Source organism: Prinia subflava, chromosome 3 (assembly GCF_021018805.1).
Source record: "Prinia subflava isolate CZ2003 ecotype Zambia chromosome 3, Cam_Psub_1.2, whole genome shotgun sequence".
Taxonomy (NCBI): domain Eukaryota; kingdom Metazoa; phylum Chordata; class Aves; order Passeriformes; family Cisticolidae; genus Prinia; species Prinia subflava.
The window spans coordinates 18,418,295-18,442,201 of record NC_086249.1 but is presented as its reverse complement, the minus strand read 5'-3'; the positions used below and the strand labels follow the sequence as shown (position 1 = coordinate 18,442,201).

Here is a 23,907-nt window from a genome sequence, read left to right as displayed (position 1 = left end):
CCCTGTCTTGTTCAGCTCTGTGGCAGGAAGGCCCCAGCTCTCCCTTTCTGGTGTGTAGGGTAGGGTGGCAGGTGGGGGGAAGGAGCACAGGCAGGAAAAGGTAACTGGATCCCAGTAGGCAGGGCCAGGTCCCGCTCTGCTCTTAGCACCAGTTTCATCCTCCCACTGACCTCTGTTGGACGCTCAGTTCACCCTGGTCACAGTCAACCCCTCCACTCTTTCCTCTCCAGGTTTGCACTTCCTGGTACTGCTCCCTCCTTCCCTTTACCCCTTCCCTGTTCAGGGGCATTGAGTACAAGTGTATTCCATTCTAAGCCGTAGCCAGACCTTACAGCTGATGCTTCAGCTGGGCTTTCACAGCTCTGCCTGAAACTTCCCTTAGCCAGAGAGACCTCTAGCCCTAGAAGGTTTACTTGGACCCCAGATGCAAGAGGTTCCCAGCCCTGGTAGCAACAGGCAACTCCCAAGTGGCCCATTAAGCCTTGCTCCTCTTGGCTGAGTATAGAAATGCCCAGATCTCCCTCTCCTGCTTTGCTGGACTCAAGGTTGCCAGTCCAGTCGGTGGCAGTGCAGTCAGCAAGAGCTCACTGAGGCCCAATACTTGCATGTGCTTTTCAGGAAAACCAGTGAGGAGGCTCACAGCCCTGAGAGGTGCTGTTTGTCATGCTGGTCATAGCCATGTCCTGCCTTCTCCTGAGGTCTGGCTGTGTCTGACCTCTGTGCTCTCCCTTCTCGCATGCAGTACAGGAATCCTTTTTCTTTTGAGTTCCCTGAGTTGCAAGGAACTGCAGCTCGGAGAACAGCAGCTTTACTCAGCCTAGTTAGAAGCATATGGGGGATGCTATTAAAGCACTTGGTTCTAATGATCCTGATGAACAGAAACTTACTTTGGATATGAAAGAAGAAGTATCCCTTAATGGATCTTCCTGCACAGAAGCAGAAATTCGAGATGTGAAGGTGTGGTGAACACCACAATATGCAAATATCGTTGTCTTTCTGGTGTTTTTCGTATTGCCATATTTAGCATTTTTAGGGAACAAAATCATGTTTTTTGTATTTTGAATTCTAGCTGATGAGTGCCTCAGGTTCCCCACCCTTAAGTGGCTCCATGGCTCCTGCAGGCCTGTGTGGGGTGGAGGGCAGCATCTTTCACGTGTCAGAAGATTTGTACTGGGGAAGTGCAGTGATGAGCACTCTATAAATGTGCCAGAGCTGCTTAGAATGCGCAAGGGGCTTTGCGTATGACTGTGGAGGAGAAATTTGCTATAAAGAGTGAAAAAAAGTTAGAAGATCATGAAAGTAGAACCGTTCACATTCAATCCAAACAGACTAGACCTTGCTGAATTGATCCCAGGAGTAGGTGATCGTTTTGACAGCTACATTTCTTTACAGATTCTAGGAGGCTTGGGTTTAAGGACAGTACAGTTGTTCCTCCGTGACATGGGAACAAGTAACTTTAGCCAGAGTTTGAGGGTGGCACACAGGCTGAAGGCACAGCAAACTGCTGGCTGCACAGAGCAGTCCTAGTTACCTGGCTGACTACTGACATGTACTTCCTAGCATTTAGTTTCACCTTTAAAATTTAATAATTTTTTTTTTTAATCTTAGTAAAATTTTATCATTTCTGTTTTATGTTACTGATATTTAAAATTTGAAATGTAATGGCAGGTATGGAAAAGGTCTTTTATGTTGCTGAGGATGACAAAGCAAAGGCTCCAACAGCTCTAAGCTGATGTCCAACCAATTCAAACCGTAACAATGAAATGCCTTTTTAAGGGATGATGGTTTAATATTGAAAGGGGATATTAAAGGAATTTAGCCAAGCGTACGTCATGCTTGAGAACAACACCAGTGACTAGTCTTCGTATGGAGATAGCTGTGAGAAATATAATAGTTGATGAGGTACAGGTGGTCTGATGAAAAATGGAATATCTGATTTGAGTCTGTTGTGACCTTAAACTCAATGATTCTCCTGCTTGCTTAGCTGAGTTGGCTTAAGACTGATAGAACAAATTGTAGTGGCATTCAGAAGCCTGATCAGATGTGTTCCCACAGGAAACGAGGTGATTGCAGTAGACTGGAAGGGACTGAAAGATGTGGACCAAATCAACATGGACAGCACGAGTTCACTGCATGGCAGCAGCTTCCATCGACCTTCCACTGAGGTGAGTGCCTGGCCCAGAGCTGCTCAGCTGAAGGGATGAGAAATTTGGAATCCTGAGTTCAGAAATGGGTGCTGTGCATCACTGAGGCACGTGTGAGAGGACCGGAGTGCCAGTGAGCTCCTGAGGATCATACTTGGGTAGTTTGGCTTGCTCTGAATAGAACTGAGTCACCCCCTTCACAAGATCCCTAGTGAGTAAGAATCTGCAAATGAAAGTGCTTTTTAACCAGTGGGAGTAGAACACAACATGAGAAAAACAGTGACAGTTCTGACAAGCCTGTAGGTCTGCATTCCTTGAACAAGGGATTCACATTGGAGTGTCCAGCACTGTGTCTGTCCCAGCTTCTGCAGCACAGCCATGAATCTTTTAAGGAAACACATTTGTCTGCATTTTGAATTTTAGAGATGCATTCACTAGTAACTCTCAGACTCACCATGCAGTATTTTAAGGGCTGGTTCACTGAATTATTGCAGCTTCTGCATTCTTAGATACCTGAATTTTCAGCTTTGTAAGGTTCAGAGTATGCAATCATGATTAATAGAAAGATAAAATCTATTTTAAATGCATAATGCTTGAAAAATCACAAATAATGTTCACAAATAAGGTTAACAATTACCATACGGATTGCAAAATCTTGAAAAATGTTAATAAGTGTATATATATAGGTATTTTTATTTTGTTTGTGTACCTTGCTGGCTTGAAAAGTAACTACAAGACACTTAGAGTTTCATGGAGTCCAGGCAGAAATTGTTGGGCTCAATCTTGTATGGAGAATTCAGTCAAATCAAAGCAGATCTAAAAGTCAATGAGCATAAACCACACCTCAGTGAACATTTTGATTTATATGAATGGACGCCATAGGTGTAGCATGAGTCATCTAAATTTTCCTGAGTGTCTCCATCCCCAAACCCAAGATGTTGATATTTGAGTCCTCCTAGCTGACGGAAACACACTCTGAATTGGTACTGGGATGGCTGATGTGGGAAATGTTTCTGGGTTGCAAGGGGCCAGTGAGTCAGAATGAACAAACCAAAACACTGCAGGAAAAAATAATTTCAGCAGAATTGAGTTGCTTGCTGTAGGACACTCAAAATACAAAGGTGGTGTAGCTCCTCCTTGTGTTAACCTCAAAGTGGTGCAACCCACATTTAAGAGGGGAGCCTTGTGAAAAGGTGCTTTTCTCTTTCCTACTCTATCACCCCGTTCACTATTTCACCTTGGAACACCGTGACACTTACAGGCACCATAATCACCAGCAGGGAATGAAACCATCTTGAAAGACACAAGTTTTTTATGATATACCAGACAAAGTAGTGCCTGTTGATTATGGCAAACTGCTGGAGTTGCATGGCTGCTTGCCAGTTGTTTGTTACTCTAACATGGTGCCATTCTTTGCTTTCTTTAGCAAACACGGACGGATTTCTCCTGGGATGGTATCAATGTGAGTATGCACTGTGTCACTTTTCCAATTTCTAGTCATAGGAAGACCAGGATTTGTCTGACATTGGATACGGTGGAGGCCAGAATGGGAGCATGACTGAAAGTCCTTAGTGCTGCTGAAATTCTGGGATTTGTCTGCAATTCAGAGGATGGTGATAGATTTTTGTTTGCTACTGAGTCTTTTGCTGTCTGGCAGGTATTTCAATCTGTAGGTGGCTATTCATCCTTTTGGGGACAAATGTGTGCCATTTCATATGTTCTGTTTTTGAGTTTTATGGGCACTGCTGTGTAAGAAAGGTGTTTGTCCAGCATGTTTTAAAGAATAGTCATCCTTGATTAGAGCATCATTTGATCTTCTTCAGGAGTTTGGGAGAACTGTCTCCCTCATTTTCAGTTGCACATAGAGGTAGCAGGATTCTTTTTGTGTCCTAGGGTAGATGGTGAGTACCAGTTAACTTCAGTTAAAAAGCAGATGAGAAACAAGCAAGCATTTAAATTACACATGTTCCTTTTGCTCTTAATACCTGTGCCATGAAAAAAAAAAAAATTTCTTTTTGACTAATGCAGAAACCACATGCTGAAAAAGGAATAAGGCGTCTTTGTTCTACTGGACTTCTTTAAAGGGTGCTTACAGAATATTTTCACATAAATTAACTTTATAGCTTTGTACACTTGGAAGGCCAAAGTTATCAGCTCCATTTTGAATAGTATAAGTATTTTCAAATTCCAGATTCTTTCAAAACTTTTAAAATACCTGCAGCTTTCTTCTTTACTGTGATTTGAAAGCCCTTTGGACATTGAATATAATTTTTAACTAATTCTCACTGTGCTGATACCTCTTTCATTGTGGCACTTACGGCTTGGGATCTTTTGCCTAGGATCAGTGGCAGAAACAAATTGTGTTGGCAAATAATGGTGCATGCAGCAACTGTCCAGAAGAAATTTGTCGTTTTTTTTCCCTCACTGCACCTCTATCTCACTGAAAGCCAAGTACACAAGGTCATGTTTCCTTAAAGAAAGTAGAAGCCAGTTTCCTTACTTGCAGTTTCCCATTTTCCAACCCATACAGAATCCATGGAGCTCTTTCATGAGGCAGCTCTTACCCAGTGTAATACCATAGATCTTCTTTGGTAGTGAAGCTGGATCATGAATTCCCTTCCCTTCCCATTCATTCCTGCCTTCATGTCACAGCTCTTCAACCTTGCAGCAGTAGGAGCCCTCTGCAATTTACTTTCTTTTTTTGATGAGTTCCATGAGGCAGCTCACAGCACAGCACCCAGGCTGTCTTGGAACAAGTGGGTGGATACTGAGCAGGAGCACCCAGGCAGCAATGACCAGTGGAGGCATTGAGGACTTTCTTAAACAAGCTTCATCACCAAAGGAAATGCATCATGGAACAAAGGCTGCACTCTCACTTTTTACTGTTCTTCCTCTGCTTTCTGATTTCTTCAGCTCACGTCACACACAGAACATTCCTGGCTCCACAGTTAAAGGATGCCTTAAATGCTACATTTACACTCAGTTTCCAGAAAAACTCACCTCTTATATTTTGGCAACTGACTGGAAGTATACACAGTGCAAGATCTTTACAATGCTTTCCTTTGCCTCCAATTATTTCACTGCCAGTTACTGCTCCACTCACTTTTTGTGAGGTCTGCGCCTATGACAAATGCTTGTTTTGTGTCAGGATTTAAAATTTCCAGTGTCATAGTCACTACTTTGAGTATCCTCGTGTTTGAAACATTCTGGACTTGATTTTCAGAGAGGTTGAAATGAAGAGCAGAAGCAATGTTTATTTAGCCCTTGTGAAAGTTAAGCCTCATATGCAATGCCTGGCATCTCTGAAGAAGCCTGATGAATTCATCTTGAGAGATTATTTTTGTGATGACGTTTGTGACAGCTGCCTGTCCCAACAGTGCCCCGTCCTTGTTATTCAGGGACTGAGGATAAATGTAAAAAAGACAGTCAAGAAAATTAAGCAGAGCTTTAGATGAAATTTCTTTACACATGTAGGTGCTTGAAGCGGGACCCATCACTGATATAGTCATGATTATTTTATTAAGACTATATAAGAAGAAACAAAAACCCCAAAGTGACATTAAAAAATTGGTGGCATGATGCATATATGATACATTACTGTGGCCTGCCTATTGCACTGACAACTCCCCGCTGCAAGATCCCTGAATTGTCCATCAGCCATGTTTTGCATCTCTAACAAAGAGTTGGGAATGGTGCAGCATGTCTGTGGAGCACTGGCAGCTGCCAACGGAGGCTTCTGACAGCCTCTTTCTGCCTCTCCCTCTGGCCCTGCCTCAGTCAGTCCCAATGTCCAGTGCTGGTTAAATAGCCTCTAATTTTTCCTTTCTTTCTTTTATTCTTACTGCTTGCTTCTGCTCCTCATCTTGCAACTACCTACCGTTTTCTCACTTCAATTTGCTTCCTTTTCTCCTTCCTGTATATCATTTCTCCATATTCTCTCTCTTTTCAGCTCTCCATGGAAGATACGACCTCCATCCTCCCCAAGCTGAAACGCAACTCCAATGCTTATGGGATTGGGGCTTTGGCTAAATCATCTTTCTCTGGTGAGGTCCTCAAAATTTGACTTTAGCCTTGGCAGCTTCTCTCCACAGGCCTTTGTGCCTCTTCCCATATCTCTCTGTCGCTCTCACAACTGCTCCTTTCTGGCTTTTGCCTTTTCATGGCCTTAGAGGAGTCTCCACCGCTGTGGTTCTAAATACAGAAATCTCACAGTTGTTGCCCTTTTAAAGAACAGATTTGTCTTATTCCTGTTGGCTTCTCACTGTGCACCCCCTGCTCAGACATCTTCAAGTGCTTCCCCTCAGTCTTGGGTTTAACCCCATTTTCTGTTTCTTAGTTTGTTCACTTCCAGGCTTCATCCCTCATGCCCAACTCTATCCTAAATGGATTCTAGGCAAGGAAGGAAATGGTCTTTCATACTTGGGGTTCCCCTTTTTCCCCCCTTCTGAGAGACTGTCCAAGGAAAGATGGAGAAACTCCCCCGGAGAGTGATGGAGTGAAAGGTGGGAGACACCCAGCCCCAGTCACGCATCCTGTCAGGACAGGAGGGGAGGAGCCCCACTCGTAAGAGGGGTGAAGTGCACGGCGGGGAGCGCCGGAGCTGTGTAATAGCCCTGCCTTGTTTTCCCGATGTCTGGCCCCTTAGGGATATCTCGCAGCATGAAGGACCACGTGACGAAGCCGACGGCGATGGGGCAGGGCCGCGTGGCGCACATGATCGAGTGGCAGGGCTGGGGCAAGGCCCACAGCCAGCAGCAGCAGCACACGCACGAGGCCGCGCGCAAGGACGCCGACGCCTACTCCGACCTCAGCGACGGCGAGAAGGAGGCGCGCTTCCTCGCAGGTAGCCGTGGCGGGCGCTTTCGGCACCGGGACTGGGATGGGGGGCACCCCAGAGCAGAATGCCTGAGAGACCAAGATGCAGAAGATTGGGAAAAAACCACTCGGGAGAGGCTGTGGGTGGTTCAGGTGGCTGATGTGGAGAGAGGCTTTGATGGTTGGGATGTTGCCAGTTGGGAATGCAAGGTGGAGAGGGTGAGGGCCAGCTGTGGGTGATGGTGTTGATGGAATAGGGCCAGAGTGGGACAGTGTGACCAAAAGATGGGGTAAAGGACAATGGCAGAAGTGGAAACTTCAATGCATCTTTGCTTCCCTTCCCTGTCTCCTTTGGCACAGGAGTGATGGAGCAGTTTGCTATTTCTGAAGCGACTCTCATGGCTTGGTCCTCCATGGATGGGGAGGATGTGAGTGTAAACTCAAATCAGGACAACCCAGCAGGCAACTACTCTGAGAACTATCAGGAGCTGATGGAGAGCCAAGGTGAGCTCCAGTGCTTCTTGCTAATCTTAAGACACCCCCTTCCTTTCTTGCTAATCTTAAGACACCCTCTTCCTGATCTGGTTGTCATGTTGCTTTCTTTTGCTCTACCCTGTTTTATTCTGTAGCCCCAGACAGATCTGCTAGAGTCACCCCTGCTTGTGGGTGTCCAGGGAATCTAATCTTAACAGGGAGTTTCCAAAGCCCAGGTCCTTTTGCCTTTGTAGAATACATCTGTGGAAAGCTACCAGCTCTTACAGTCAGTTGTGGGTATAATCAAGGCCACACTGCCCAAAACTGTGTTTTCTCTTTGCCTTTCTTCCCTCTGAAGGATTAATCCACCCTGTGCAGTACAGTGCCATGCACAGGCACCCAGGCTGCCTGGATGAGCCAGCTTGGCCTAGGGAGAGTGTGTAACTGTGTGTTGTTTGCCTCCTTTGCTTGCAGAGCACATGGCCCAGACGCACTATGATAGCTGGCCTCACTCCTACGTCTCGCAGGGCATGTATTGCTTAGGTTCGTCCGACGCCTGGGAGGCCAGTGACCAGTCCCTCATCGCCTCCCCAGCAACTGGCTCCTACCTAGGCCAGAATTTTGACGAGTCCCAGACAAACCTTCAGGAAAGCATTTTGCTTCAGAGCAGCTTCCTCCAGCAGCAGCAGCTGCAGCAACAGCGGCAGGAGCAGAACTTCATCCAGAGCACGGGGCTGGTCCACGTGTGGCCCCTGCAGACTGCTCAGGGTGGGGGTGGAGCTGAGTCCAGCACGTACATGGAGGACCACATTGAGGACGAAGGGAACCCACGGCTGGAGAAGGCTCCTCTCCTAAACAAGAAGCCCTCTCCAGAGGAGGATGACGCAGTGTGCCGGGACCTGGAATCTTTGTCTCCTCGAGAGGAGATGGAACACGCTGCACTGAGCCGCAAAGTCTCAGATGTCACCTCCTCTGGGGTGCAATCCTTTGATGAGGAAGAGGGAGAAACAAACAACTGATGCTTTCTGTGAAGTTCTTCGTCATTGCTGAACAAAGAGAGGGGTGGCAAGGAATGCAATTACAGGGATTCTTCTCTCCAGCTCCCCATATTTCCAAGCAGACGCACCTTCCATTCCTGACATTTAATTATTTTTTTAAACGAGGAAAGTCTCAAAGTGATTGACACATAAAAACCTTTTCTTCCCTCCCCCATGGACACATATTTTGGATTTTCATTGCTCTGGGCAACATGTGGTGTGCTTGGAGAGATCTGGATTGGTAAATAATTTCTAAATCTTTTTAATACAAGTATTGGCTGTGGATACAAACTCTTCTGGTACTGGGGATGTGGCTGATGAGACAGGCTTGGTGTAGGGAGCAGCTTTGTGGCTAGAATTCATCTTGGCAGAACGGATGTTGCTCTGTGGACATGGCCCCCTTTGATAGAATATATGAATATAAACTGGTTTAAAGTGAAGATGTGGCTTTGCAGACCTAGATTGCACTGATGTTGCGATTGTGGCTGATGCAGAGGATCAGGCCGTGTTCAATACAGACCGTGTGGAGATGAAAGATGTGCTGTGTAAGCAGATCCTCAGTAGCACCTTGATACAAAGTTGTAGGTTTGATGGATACCAGCTGCGCTCGCTGGGCCGGGCTGTGCTGCCAGAGTGGCTCTGTGGGCACGGCTCTGCTGTGGCGTGGAAGAACGGATGCAGATACGAGCCTAACCCTGCTCTCAGACACTCGTGCTTTGGTCTCTTTCATTTGTTTGTTTCTCTCTTTGACATTTCTGCCTTCCCAGGAGCTGGCAAGCGCGGTGTGTCCATTTGGCAGTGGGCACTGCAAGCCAGTGGAAAGGACATTTTCAGCTACGGAGACAGTCATAAAAAGCTGACTCTTGCAGGGGGCTTGAGGACATGTCCATCTTGGTGCTGCTGCTGTGTCCTTCTGTCTTTTCCTTGCCAGCAGAATGGGGAGACCCAGAGAGTAGGCAGCAGGTCCAGGAACAGTGTGTACAGCTATGAGATCACAGATATCTAGTTTACATTACAGTTTTCAGTTTTTGCTCTTTTTTTTTAACCTTTTTATATGCTGGATAAGTGTTCATAACAAAGCAGTTATTAATGGGAAAGGCCTGTACTCCAGTCATGACTTGACAGAAATCCTGCACCTTCCCCCTTTCTGCCACTCCTGCAGTGCCAAATATAGCTGGAGGAAAAGGGGTGAGAGGAAACTTTCTCCTCCTATTTGTCTTCTTCTTCTTCCTGCCTATGTTTTCTTCTTTTGTTTTTCTACCCCCAAGCAGTGGGGCACTTCAGCAGTGCTCAGTACTTGGTCTATTTGTTTTTCCCTCCCATCTCTTTTTTAGGTGTTGAGAAAGCTGATTTCAGGAGTTTTCCCTGTTTGTACAGGTTATATATTTTTTTTTGTTTTAAAAAACCATGATTCTCTGATTAGGGGGAATTTGGTCTCTTGCAATTCCTTGACATTTTTTACAGACCTCCTTTTGGGAGCGAGAGGTTTTGAAATTGTTTTCTTTCAGCTCTCACCCAAAAATAAACAGGGACAAAAGCAAAAATTATATGAGGTTATTGATTTTGCTGGAGGACTGAACAGAATGAGCAGAGATTACCCAAGTACTGGGTTTTAATTGCAAGACCTCTTGCAAGGAAGCATCAGCAGAGCATGGATGTAGATCACATGCTAGATCTGATGAGCTCGAGAAAGGAATTTGCCTGGACACTGCCATACTGTTCCAGGAGCAACTTTTTCTCACTTACTCTGACTCATATTTGCTCTGTTTAATTCATGATACGGTTGTCTCTTCTTTGCCTCCTCTTCAGGCTTGGTGTGTTTTTTGGGTGACAGGAGAGTGATACATGCTTCTCTCCTGCTTCAGGTTTAGTTCCTGCATATTTTCAGGGAAGAGTGTCTAAGGCAAATAAAATGTGACTGAAGGACTATCATCAAGTCTCAGAGTTTAGACAGCTCCTGGCAAGCAAAGCAAATGATGTCCAGGAATTGTGAAAAGTAGGAATGGGACTCTCAGGAAGAACTTTACCCCACTCAGCTTTTTCCCACTGACACAGGCAGCTGCAAAAAGAGGGACTCCTATTTCAAAACCCAGGTCTTTCCAGCCAAGTCCACTTCAAGCAGTTCTGTCTTCCCTCTCCATTGCACCTCTAAATGAAAGACCTCTAGGATGTTTAAGTAAGACTGGTAATTTGGTGTAGGTAAGAGAGAAAAGTTTTTGTGACCCATCTTTTTTTACGTGTTTGCTTGGTCTTGCTTCTGTCTTTCTAAGGAGGTTGCTCTTCTCCTGAATGATGACCTTTCAATATCTCTTCAAAGATGTTTACATGCTCAGGTACTAACCTCCCCTGGGCAGCAAGGCTTGATAAAAATGATCTCCTCTAGTTCTTGCAGGGCCAGTGGTAGCTCATTATCCTGAACTGGCTTGGGTCCAGCTGTGGAGCAGGGCCTGGGAAATCACACTAGCCAGAGAAGGGAGATGGGGTGAGTGCCAAGAACACCTCAGCAGATGAGTAAATAAGTAAGTTTAAAGCTATTTTTATTTCTTTTTGAGAAGGTCTTCAGGGAAACAACAATGGTTGGGTGTGTACCCTTGTGGGAGATTTGGGTGGCTTGTTGTTTCTTTCTCCAAACCATTTTGTTCCCGTGTGCCTCTCCAGGACCAATCTGGATGTTTACGGTAACTTTCAGAGTAGCTTCTAATGTTCCCTCTGTGTTGTTTACAGGACTGGGACAAGTGGGTCAACTTGTCCAGGGCTTCTTCTTATTCTTTATTATGGACATGTGGTACATTCACGAAGATGTCTGACTGATGTCTAAAAGATCACTACCTTATCTCCATGGAAGGCAGTGACAGGGAATTACCTACGTAGGGAAGAGTGTGAAAAAAATTAACCTTATAGAAAATTCTGTGGAGTCCAATAGGAAGAGAAAATCTGTAGGTTTTTCTAGCCTCTGTGGAACTGGGATAGAGAATTATACCTTGCTTATAGTTCCATAACTTGCTGTCTAGAAACCTTAACCCAGTAGATAGCCTTATTCTCTGTGAATGCAGACTGGTTTGAACGCCACTCTCTGTAAAAACTTTATAGCTTACTAAATTCTGTAATTTTTTTTCATAAATGTCTTAACATTCTGTGAATAATAAAATTTCAGCCTTTTCCTGAAAGAAAGAAAAAGGCTATTTTCCATACCTCTCCACAATCCAAAAGAGCTAATTGCTAGGAGTATGACTCGAGAGAGCAGGTTTTCCTGTCCACACTTGCCACCCAAGTGAGAAGCCTGAGCTCAACTAGAAAGGCAGTTTGAATCTCTTTGAAAGTGGAAAATTGTTTGTATAATCTGGCCTTTTCTTATGTAACAGGCCTGCTGCCTGTGTGTATTCCAATATCAGAGAGACAGACCTGGAACCTACTGTATGTTTCCCAGAAAAGCTGTCATTATATAGATACACCTATTCAAGCATATGGGAGGCACAGGTGCTCTGTGAGGGAAATTTGGCCTGCAGTCCCTTTATCCTGGTGAGGAGGGATGAGTTGGAGAGAGTCCAGCCAAACAGTCAGAGCCCAAATTGTGTTTGTGAGGCTGTAAATAAGGAGAGGTAAGCTCAGTATCCCCGATCTGCAGTTACTAAGAAACTGAGCTCTGCTATTTGTTTCCACAAACCCATTAGGAAGCAAAGCTGCACTACAGAAAATTTTGGATACTCTTGAAGTAGTGGAAGTAGAAGATCCCCATCTTTCCACCAAGCCTTTGTCTTCAGTAGGAACTTGTTCAAATGACTGTGCTAAACATGAAAGAAGGCTTAAACAGAAGTGACTCTAATTTAGAATCTTCTACTGGAAGAAGATTCTCTCTTGTTCCTTCTCACATGATTGCTCATACCTGATTAGTTGTACTATTTCATAAGTTTTTCTGTTATATAAATCTGAAGCTTTCTTTACAAGCCTTCTAGGTTCTCTTCAATTCCATTACCTCAGGCTCTGGGACAGAGAAGTTAATCTGCTTCTTTCAGTTTCTGTGCCTCTAAAGCATTATCTTCTTTTGGAAAGCTGCTGACAAGTCATTCACTTGCTTTCCCCCTTAAAAAACAGTAACATCACCTTTCAGGACAGGCTTGCTGAGAGAACAGAGTTTAGCCATACTGCTAAGCTGATCCAGTGGTGAGCTGCTTTGAAGGAGGAGGAGCTCTGCTCTGACCATGCTCACCTCCCACAGCCCTTGGGCAGGTGCTGGTGCAGCTGGCCCGCACCAAGCCGGGGGCTTTTACCCTGCTATAAAAGTGAAGATGGAAGAGCTGTGAGCAGAGGGAGTGCTGTTCTCAGCAGCTGGCCTTCCTTTGTATCAGGCTAGAGAAACTGGGAAAGTGCACTTTGAAATGGCATCTTTGTGATGAGTCCAAGCTGCCCAAATGTGCTGTCCTGCCTCCTCTCTTTCACCACCACCAGCTCTGTACTTCTACTGCCTAAAAAGCACCAGCACTAACACTCATTTGGCTGCTCAGGAACTGGCCCCATTGGAAACTAACCCAGTCCCCTACCTAAATAAATGTTTCAGTGGGATGAGCTCTTCATATTGCTTCTCTTGGTGAGGCAGGCATCACTGAGAGCTGGTGAAATGTGGAAGATGGTCATGTGGAAGACTGGTTGCAGATGCAACTTGAATTGGCTTAAGCTGATTGTGATATGTCTGTCTAAAAAGAAAAAGCCCTGCTGGAGTACCAGGAAGGACATTATTCCCCCTTTTCTTCCTTAGTGTTTTCCTAGGAATTTTTAGTATGCTCTTACTCAATTAGGTCTTTGTTATTTATGCCCTGTTGTTTCCCTCACTGTTCCTTCCATAGGTCCCTTTGAAGTAAACCCTGGAAACTGGGCAGGAGGACATGAGTAACATGATATATGCATGAAATTAATAAAATTAACATGCACAAATCGTGTATGCACTCAGTGATTACACTCCATGGCAGCTAAAGATACTGATAAGTCTTATCCTGTAATTGCAAGAGGGGAGACTTGTTTAAGAGGGAAGCATAGCTGTTGGAAGGGATGTTTATCCCTATTTTCAGGCCAGTTCCAGTCTAGTGTGAGATCCAGGAGAGAACGTTACTCCTAGGCAGAGCCTGTGCATGCTGTACTGCGTGCAGTAACAATGAAGAGTGTTAGCTGTAGCCTCGGAGAAGAGAACTGGAGAAGGAAAGTCATCTCTTTGTTTGACAGGGGTGGGAGCTATTGTGGTGAGGCGAGGTAGCATGCAGCAGTACAGGCTTGTGCACCACTGTGTGTGGCAGAGAGGGAAAGACATGGAGAGAAAGGCTTGGAAAAATGTAAAGAAAAGCTTGATGCCTTTTGTTTACACAACACAGGTAAGAAGCTTCATGGCAGACTCCCAGCAGAGTGGGCTGAGGTGTACAATTGCTATAGAAGCTGTAGGTCCAGGATTGTTGCAGCTTATGGTACTCCTCAGTCCAAGCTATGCTTTTCTTTTTTTTTAAGACAGTGATAGGAAAGAGACCTCCCTGAATTTGGGTACCTGCTAGCTTCTTTTTCATTGTCTTGAAAAAACAGTTTGCAGCGTGCTTGGTTCTTCAGGGAAGTCGTATGAGAAATAGACCAAATAAGAACTTACTCCTTGCCCAAATGAAGTTAGTGTGAGTTCTGATCTCACTGGAAACCCAAAATACCTAATTTCAGCTTAGTTTGCCTTAACTGTTGTACTGATAATTGCCTAGAAGGAGAAGCAAACTCAGATAACCTGCCTCTAAATGCTATAAAAAGCAGAGCAACATTGGCAAAGTCTAAGCTCTTCCTTCTAATTTCTCCCAGGTGGATTTTCCAGTGTTCCTTTTTCAGACAACGCTGGCATATCTTTTTAACTAACTGTTTGACTTTTTCTAAAAGAAAAAAGAAAAGAAAGGAAAGAAAAAAACCCCCCAAACAATTCCAATACAGAGATTATCAGCAGCTTACAACTAGAAAAATGTAAATAAGTAATACTTTCATCTTTGATTTTCCTCCCCTGTAGCAATCTGACAGGGAAAGATTTCTATGCCATGGCTCAGGGAAAGGAAAAATAAACAGGGAAAATGTGAGTTAAATGGTGCCTATTAGAACTAAATATATTTGTAGGACAGCCTACAGTCATTAAAGCACAGAGTCAAATACGATTGCAAGCTGTAAAGTCAGTGTCAGGTGCCTCTTTCTTACCGTAGGCTTTTCCCAGGCTCAGTAATAGTGAACCTGTGCAGAAGCAGAAGAGCTGGACTTGTGTGCCAGACCAGTGTCCCTCTCTGTCTCAGAATATGTCAAGGAGCCTGGGGACACTGTGTTCTCTGAGCAGCACAACCATGGATTGACTGCAGTAAGGCATGAGGGTTATTACGTTAAAAAATGGACATGGAAGATCTGCACTTGGAACATCAGGGGTTATTTACATCCTTGCACTGACATTTTTCCCCAGCACAGGCAGATCAAAGTGTTATTTTTTTCTTTGGAAATGAAGAGAAGCTCTATGATTGTCAGTGTTGGTCTGCACAAAAGAAAAGAAATATGTGATGTATTTTTCCAGTGCAGATACACATTGTTGGAACAGGAAAAATTTAGTCAGGCTGTGATTCTGAGAAAGAACATGTTTACTAAAACTGTAAAGACTTGTTCAAGAATGTTCTCAGTGCAGATACCTCAGAATCACAGAATGGTTGGAAGGGGCCTCAAAGATCAAGTCCAACCCCTCTGCCATGGGCAGGACTTACCTGCTGATGGGTAGTAGCTGTTGTCTTCTGGGAAGAGAGGGGTTGCAGTGTTCTGTGGAAAGAATGCTCCTGCTAGGATCTTCCTCATCTCCTTCAGCTGGGGACATTTTAAATGCCTAGTCTTGTTTTTACTTTCCCATAAGGGTCAAATGTCCATGCTTGCAAGACAAAAACATCTAAAAAGGCTTATCTCCTTTATGGAAACAAGATTGTGCATCAAGATTTGTTTCTAATAAGATAAAGGCATGTAGTCCAGATTCATTTGCCTTCTGGCTTCATTTTCATTGGGCATGGAAATCCAGTCATGATTGGATTGGAGGCCACAAGGTTAAGAACCCTCTTCCAGAGCTCTGCCATGTTCCCATGAGGCAAGCGTAGGTGGACTTCCCTTCTTTTGGATACTGCATGCTTGAGCAACGTAGCCAGCCAAAAGCTCTTTTGCAGGTATATATTTTTGTTTGGCTTTAACTTTTCTTCTCTGATATGTGGATGTTGTGCATGACTGGAGGTCTCTGGGAATCCCTACACTATAAAATTGGAACTCAAAAGTAATTTTACAGGGAACAAGATTCCTCTTGTTTCAGCTCTTTTCAGACGTGGGTGGGTACAGGCAGAGGATTTGGGAGGTACGAGGGTGGTGGATGGGAGTCTCAGGGGTGGCATGTGGAATGGATTCCTGAAGCATGTGTAAAAATAACTAAAGGCTTGGGTCTTCACATGTTGTATTCTCAGTATCTGGAATTACTTTAGCATAAGCGCATGGGGCAGCGGAGGTTGCTGCAAGGCAATCTTCAAGGCCTTCCCCCAAGCCTGTACCTGTTTTCTGTAGTGGGGAGGCTGCATGGTGATTATATGTATCCTTTTAAGCTAGTGTTTACAGAGGTGCATTGATGTTTGGGAGAAAGTACTGAATGGAAGTAAAACAAAAAGGGAGAGGGACCCACCACTGAAAGCTTTCATCCTTACGTTGTCCCACACTAGCCCTTAATAACTAAAATGAGTCTGATTTGCCTTTGGTCTTCCAGCTCCAAAACATGTTTGCCTGAAAATTTTTGTTGGATATACTTCGCATGTTTTGATAATGTGACTTACGAGATAACCACTTCTACAAAGCTATATATAAATACATACATGTGCAACCACCTGCATACATGTGCACACATCGCATATAGACTTAGAGAACTGTATGGCACTACACGCCTCCATGCCTGTACGTGGCAGCAACCACAGTAAAGGAGGGGAGGTAGCTCAAAATAGCATGTACAGTCCTTTATGGAGTTGTTATTAAACAGAATGTGGTCTTGCCCTCCTGGCTGGTGGAAGTGTTTTATTTCTGTGGGACTGGTTGCAGGGGAGTTGCGTCTGAGGAAGGAGGATCCTAGGAAGAGGGGGTGGGTTTCAAGGAGATAGTCTGATGGAGCATGTTGAAAAGGATCTGTGGTGGCTTGGAGAAGCACCCCAGAGTAGGAAATATCTGATTTCTCATGAAAAAAGAACATCACATGTTTGACTATGCAGGACTAAAATCTGATGTGTGTCTGTGACTACCAGGACATGAATCCTAGGCCAGATTTGAGGATAGAAAGCATCACATCAACAAAATCCTCTAATTTAGCACAGAGTGAGTCTTCCTGTTCTACTGAATAAGCGTTTTCCAGGCGATACATACAAGTTTTGTCACAATACTGGTGAGATGCAGACACATCTGACTCAGAGGTGGACAGAAATTTCACAACAGCCCCTTAGGACAGGACACAGAAAGGCGTCCAATGCTTAGGTTGTAAAAGGCACTGACTTTGGGTGGTATGACTCTGGGTTCACATTTCAGTTTTAAATGCTTCTCAGCCTGCTGTCCTCATAGTAGATTGGGGAATTGGTTGACCCAGAGGGAAAGAAACACCTCTGCACTTCCAACATTGTTGTGTCATCTGCTTCTGATGCAGGGCACTAGGCAGATCCAGTAGCTGTTTGTTTGCCATATGAGACTTTCAAATTCTAGACAGAAAAGGTATTATTTCCATGTCAAGATTCTTGTGCTGTGCAGACTCTGGTTCTTCCAGGAGCTAAACAATGTCTCTTGCCCTGCTTAAGGCATAGCATATTTTACAACCAGGGCTACTGCACTGATCTTTGCTTTTTGTACTCTATTTGAATTTAATTTAATTCTTTCCAGTTTACCTGCTTTTGCTGCCAAATAGATTGCCACCCACCACTTCATATATATGTCTGCATAACTATGTTCATAGAATTAATTGTGACTTGCATAAGACACACAAACACACTTGCTTTAGGTTTTTGTTCATTGTTTCTAAGGGTTTTTTTAAAATTTTATTTTTGCAATCCTTGTAAGTCGCCCTGTACTCTCTCCTGGTTTTGTGTATGGTTTTTGTTTTTGGGTTTCTTGCTTGTTTGTGTGTTTTGTTTGTTTGGATTTTTTTGGTGTGTGTGGTTTTTGTTTTGTTGGGTTTTTTTTTTTTTTGGTTGGTTGGTTGGTTTGTTTGTTTTGTTTGTTGGTTTGGTTTTGTTTTCTGTTGTTGATGTTGTGTTGGTTTGTATTTTTCCAAATGGCCTCTAGACTACTTTGTTTTCTGAAATGTAGTGTGTCAAATGAAATCAGTTATTCCACATATGTTTGAGTCCCTAGGAAAACAAAATGTCTCTTGTCCTGAAAGTCGTACCTCTGCATAGGAAAAATGTCTTTTTTTCTTAATTTCACATTGTGCTGCAAAGATGGTGTCCAGCTGCTGAGTGCTTCACCCAAAAGAATTCTTTTTTCATCAGACCAGGTTAGACTTACCCCTCAGGTAGGTAAATTAATCTTTGGATTTAGCTGCTTAGCCCCAGCATGAACCTCGTTCTATGGTATCTGCCTGAGGCTCTCATCTTCACTTTCTGCTTATTTCTCTGTTTAGACTAGATGGCAAACCTGCCATATGTTTCTCTCATGTTGCTGTTTTACAATACCTCATATGTTACTTCTAAGTGATTAATGAAAATGATAACTAAAAAGGGCATAAGAGCATTCTTGCTGTACACCTCACTGGATCTGCACTTTGCCAGCTGCAAGGGTACTTTCTACACAGTTCTCCAGACAGATCCTATCTTCTGTGCCAAAGAAATTGCAAATTTGAGTTAAGCATAGGATTCTGTGACATGTTTGGTCACAGTCCATGAGGTCACATCTCAGCTCCCATTTCTTTTCACAGCCCGTTTGCTTAAGTGCATTGTAGAAGTTTGAGGGGGTAAAGAAAAGCAGATTTTTTTTCTTTCAAATGTATTTCTCATAAACCTTCCATTACTGTCTTTTGCATTTGTTTCTGTGTGGAAAAAACTGAAAAGCTTCTAACTTCGAGTTTATTTGACTTTAATTCTGAATATATCTCAGTATGCCTTGTAGCTTTACCTTCTGTTCTTCAAACTGAGTAGCCATTCAGTAAATTGTGAGATACTAGAAGTACGTAGATTGTTGTTCCTCTAAAGTAGACCATTCATATTTTCATTTCTCTGCATTCTGTTTCCTTTATGAATTTGTTACTGGACTTTTCCACAGCTGGATACTGTCCATGGCACCATATCAGGTGCCATTCTTCAAGTTGGTTAGATATGTTTCTGTAACTGGTTTTACAGCACAAGATGTTTGCACTAGCAGCACACTGAAAAGGTTGGAATGGGAGCAAATGCTCATTTCAAAATCCAGTGCTTGAACTAGTAATAGGTTTAGGTGAGACTCTACCTCATTTAGCCATCACACTAATGCCAGCAGTGTCCACAGCAGTGTCTTGTTCGTCTTACCATGAGGCTGCACTGGCACTTGGTGACATCCAGCAAGCTGAGGGAAGGAGAGATGTGCCTCAAGGCACAGAAAACCGAGTTGAGAGTTTTCTGCTACTACACGGTGTGATTTGACAGAGATGATGTTTGTGTGTGTGCCTGAGTGCACGTGCACAGGGTTGTTTGTCCAGTGGCGGGGGGGCACACAAGAGCAGTCTATGGCTCATGGTCAGGACCAGTTTAAGCTTGTCTCCCACAAACACAGTATTAAAAAGTTTTGCATTATGTCTTAAGACCCTAACCCTAATGCTCAGGCATAGCTTTTATGTGTAAATTTTAATTACTGGTCTCCAGGGTTGATTAAATTTTTATGAGAGCTGTACCCAGATACCTGCTTATGTGGCCATAAGCAACTTAGTGCTTGCTCTGATCGTGTTTTTAATAGTGTGTTTTTAATTATGCCCTTCCTGGGTTTGGACTAATTTGGCAAAGAGGGAATCTTCACTTGCTGAGCTGGTTATTGCTGGTCTTGTACTCTTTGGCCACAGAACACACACTTCTATACAGTGTTTGCATAACTGGGCAGAAGGGGGATGTGATTTTTATGGACTATCTGTCTCTCTGTTTCTGCCTGTACTAATTGTTTTTGTCCATAGGCTTAGAAAACTGGATTTTTTTTAGTCTCAAATAATTAGGCAACCAAAAACGTTCTTTTGATGAGGCAAATCTTTTTTGTTGTTCAGTAGTTCATCTCCATGTGTTTTCTCCTTTATTTGGCTCATGGCCAAGTCTCTTAGCCTTGTCATACCTACCTAAAGCCCCACTTGTTGTCTTACCAACCTTAAATATTCCCTATTTTTTCAGTTCTTTATATTGATGCATTTGAAAACAAGACTCTGCTTTCACCCTTAAGTGCCATGTGAAAGGAAGAGTACAGTTTTCACATCACAGCTAGATGTGAATTTCTATGTGGATGGGAAGGCCTGACAGCTAATAGAAATTCTGGGGATATCTTGAGTTGAGAAAAAAAGATTTTTCCCTGTAGCTAATCAAGTTCTGTGCTATTTGGATAGGATGGGAGATGCAGGTTTGAGAGTGACAGATCAGTGTGACTTTGTTTGCTGGACAAAGGTTTCAAGTTTAAACTGAGGGGAGGTAGTGGGATGGCCTGAGAGGGCACAAGCCTAAAGTTCCCTTGACAAAGGTAGGCTTAGTATTATTTTACTGCACCTATTAATGTACTTGGCATCAGCTCAGTGAGGATTTTATTGTTACGATGAAAGTGGAAACAACTTCAGTCATTGCAAGCCATCTTTGCAGGGTGGTTTTTGTCCCATCCTGGCTCCTTACACATTTTCATGTATGAATACATGAGAAAGGTGAGAAAATGGTGCAGATGAATGCTGCTTCTGTTCCATGGGTGGAGGCAATACCTGGAATGGATCTTGAGTAGTGTCTACAAAGAGCAGCAGTTACACCCACCTTTCAGCTCCCCCCCAGAGAGCAATCCTGCTCCTCACAGTAACCCAGGCACAGCTAAAGGCAATAGGAATGGAGAGGTACCTGTGTGTGCATGTGTGGGCACACGTGTGTTCTCCTGCAGTCTCAAGTGATGAACCTCAAGAAGCTTTCCAGGTCAGACAGTGTTTCACTCTGAGCTCCCCAAGCCTCTCCATGTGCATCATTTTTGTTCCAGCTTCATCTCCCCCAGCTTACAATCTGTCTGTCGTGACTCACACACTCTCTGGCTTTGATTTAGACTCCCATCTGCTTTCTCAGCCAGTCACATCCCAGTTCTTCTGTAACATGCTGTAGGAGAGGTGTGGGGCTGGAGCAGAGCATATATCTGTATTCAGGAGAGAGGAGGGGGAGGTGTACTGACTCCAGCCTCAAAGTTTCTCCTTGTCTCATCTGTCTCAGGGGAAGTAAGTGGTTTGCTCTAAAATACAAGTCTGCACAGTAAGGCTGGGGACAAGTTTGAGACATCCTTCTTGAGTGTGCTTGGACCCTCAGACCAGATTTGGCCTCAGTGTTGTCACTTGCTGAATATGCTTTTGTAAAAGGAATGTCCTTTCTCCTCTGCTTACACGAGGGACTATCACAATTCCTTGAGAAAAAAAAAAAACCAAACCAAACCAGTTGTTTTGCCTCTCCCCTGCAGGCAGCAGAAGGTGACACAGAGGCAGTGGGAGGCTGTGCTGGTGCCTGGCAGACACAAACGTGCCCCTCTGGCGGCGGCAAGCAGCTGCTGTGTGCAGGAGACTTGCCCTGGGATCGCCACTGTCTCCTCACAAGGACAGGGCGGCTCCTGGGGGACAGACGACCATTAAGGCAGGGAAAGGCTGTCCCCAGTTAGCTAATAAAGGGTGATCTTGTGCCAGAAACAACAGACCTGGTGGGCTGAGAATTCCAGACAGCAAAAATAAATTTCTCTCTCTTCAAGAGACTTGCGGGGAAGATTTCCTTCTACTGTAAGTTTATCACAGATCCTCCCACCCATAAGCATCATCAGAGAGGAATTGGTGCAAGGTCAATCCTTGGAATTAAAGCCAGGAGGGAATTTTCCTTTGGTGACTGGGTTAGAGGTAATGATATTTTTGACTTGCTCCTGAGACAGCTTATGGAAAATCATGTGTTAAAGTAGAACTGGTAACTCTAGGTTAGATAATGCTTTACTAATATCAGGAAGGGGAATGAGAACACCCCCAAGAATGTATTTTCAGAGCCTGGATTTCTTCTCTGTTGCTGATAAGTGGAAACACATCTAATAGGCTGCTTGGAACTGCATTTAAGTGCCATGAGACACCAAAAATATGGTAGAAAGGGATGTAGACTGTTAGAAGAAGCTGCAGAATACACAGAATTTGGTTTTGCCTGTTTACTGAGAAAATCTCACAAGAGCAGTGAATTAAACAAAGCAGCATCTTACCTTTGGGTGCCAAGGTTTTGCATGCATGACACGAACTGACAAGATGTGCAAGATGCAGATCTGCTCCAGATTTAGAACTGGAATAGAGAGGGACGCTGCAGACAAGGGTTGAGGTCTCTGCTGTTAGTCACAACAGAGACAAGCTGGTGAAAGTGAGAGCTGGAATTCTCAGATCTGAGGTATGCAGAAATATGTGGAAAGTAGGCAGGGTAGAATTACCAGGAAAGAGAGCAGGAGTTTTCAGAAAGAAACCTGTTTCCAAAGTGTAGAAAATGTGTCTTCCCTCTGCTGTATTTCTTGGCAGCCTGCTAACACTCTATAATTATTTTTTTTCTTGAATTCTTATATTTTAAGACTATAACTGTGGAAAATTGTGAACAGTGATTCAGCGAGACAAACACAGTTGTTTGAAATATAGGTACATATATGCTGTTTTACTCCTCCCAGCACTGAGGATGCCCTTAAGATTTTCCCATTCTGTTTTAAAATTCCAGAGGTGATGGGAAAACAAAGAAGCTTTTCTCCCTTCCAGTGTTTTCTAAGGCCTTGGCTGAATTTGAGACATGAGACATACACCAAATATTTTCCTCCCATCTGTTTTTAGGGCATGGCTCAGCTATAGGACAGAGGAGAAGCTCCTAACTGCATCCCCATCCAGGAAAATCCCAGAGTAAAAATTGAGAAAGAATAAAAATGTTCTATGTGGGAATGTTTGGGGGGGTGCAAGATGAGAGCCAGTGAACAGGAGGAGCTGCAGCAACATGGACAGGGTGGCAGTCAGAGGCAGCAGTGTGCTTCTAGGCTGGAGGTCTGGCTGTGTTACACTGCTGTGTCCAGGCCTGGTGTGACTGGCTGGAAGGACGGCACCAGTGGCGAGTGAGAACTGATCCTCCTCCACTTCCCACATGGCAGATTGACCCAGAGCATCCTGCCCGTGTCCAGCAGTGTCCCTGTCCTGTTGCAGTGTGCTGTGCCTGAGCATTGTCAGCCTGCCCTCAGGACCTTGCAGTCCACATCTGACACCTGCACACGCCCGAAGAGTCCAGCAGCCTAACAGCCTGCCCAGAGGGAAAGCATCAGAAGAAAGAGTCAGTCTGATGTCCCTCCTCCCAGCTGAATCATTCCTCTCTGGGGATTGCAAAGAACATCCAAAAGCGTCTCTTTGAGGAGCAAACGCAAGAAGACTGGCTCACTGAAGAGTGTGGTGGGCTGCTGCCCTCACACCAGCTATAAGGGAACATCCTCATCTTCATCTTCATCCAGGTCAGTGGTGTATAGGTTTATGTCCTTGAGGATGTCTGAGATGTTTTCAGCAACTGGCCCTGACAGCTCCATCTCTTCCAACTCGGTATCGGTGGCATAAGCGGAGCTGGGGACCTCCCCCTCCTCCTGTGAGTGTGAGGGCTGGGGGGAGTGTGAGCAGGGGGGCAGAGGGCTCTCGGTGCCCAGGCTTGCTGCTGGCTGTGCTGCCACCGGGCCGTTGTCATCGCGGCTCCACGCCTGAGCGCCCTGCCCGGCCTTGGTGGTGGTGGAAGTCCGGCTGATGTCACGGAAACTGGCCAGGGGTGGTCGGAGACGGACCCCAGAGCGTGTGGAGCCCTCTATTGCCTTCTGGAGCTGGAAAAAGAGACAAAGCTCAGAGAACAAAACATGGTGGGGAGGCTGGCCCAGCCCTACCCAGCAGAAGCTCATCTAATCCCCAGGGTAAAGGGATCACAAACAGAGTCACAGCTCTACTTCTGGGGCCTCTGGAGATAATCTTTTACTCTGGTGATATAATGAAAAATTCCATGGTAAACAAAGAATTTGACACCTTTTTCAGGAACAGTAATAGCCACTCAGTTAAGAGTGACTATTAAGCCTCAGTTAAGAGCCCTACACTCATGAAAACGGTGAACCTTCTGACATTCCTGGAAACAACACCTGCTGCCTCCTCTGAAATGCAGTCATCCATTCCTTTACATGGCTTCCAAAGAGCTGACTCAGAATTC

General features: G+C 44.5%; 2 protein-coding genes across 3 annotated transcripts in view; one reads left to right on the top strand and one right to left on the bottom strand.

The window, feature by feature from the left end:
• The window catches only part of FAM131B (family with sequence similarity 131 member B), a 34,821-nt gene extending 16,230 nt beyond the window's left edge, over positions 1 to 18,591 (top strand). The window contains exons 2-7 of one of the 2 annotated variants that reach the window (XM_063394161.1): positions 2,056 to 2,165; positions 3,571 to 3,606; positions 6,094 to 6,187; positions 6,790 to 6,987; positions 7,320 to 7,463; positions 7,908 to 17,553. In XM_063394161.1, coding sequence (XP_063250231.1) covers positions 2,056 to 2,165; positions 3,571 to 3,606; positions 6,094 to 6,187; positions 6,790 to 6,987; positions 7,320 to 7,463; positions 7,908 to 8,452 — 1,127 coding nt within the window. In that variant the 3' untranslated portion in view covers positions 8,453 to 17,553. Of the gene's footprint in view, positions 1 to 2,055; positions 2,166 to 3,570; positions 3,607 to 6,093; positions 6,188 to 6,789; positions 6,988 to 7,319; positions 7,464 to 7,907 lie in introns of those variants that run through there. The other variant, XM_063394162.1, reaches the window with a different exon arrangement.
• The window catches only part of CLCN1 (chloride voltage-gated channel 1), a 32,603-nt gene continuing 26,396 nt past the window's right edge, over positions 17,701 to 23,907 (bottom strand). Inside the window, exon 20 of the mRNA XM_063394124.1 lies at positions 17,701 to 23,533. Within this exon, the coding sequence (XP_063250194.1) occupies positions 23,144 to 23,533 (390 nt within the window). The 3' untranslated portion in view covers positions 17,701 to 23,143. The remainder of the gene's footprint in view (positions 23,534 to 23,907) is intronic.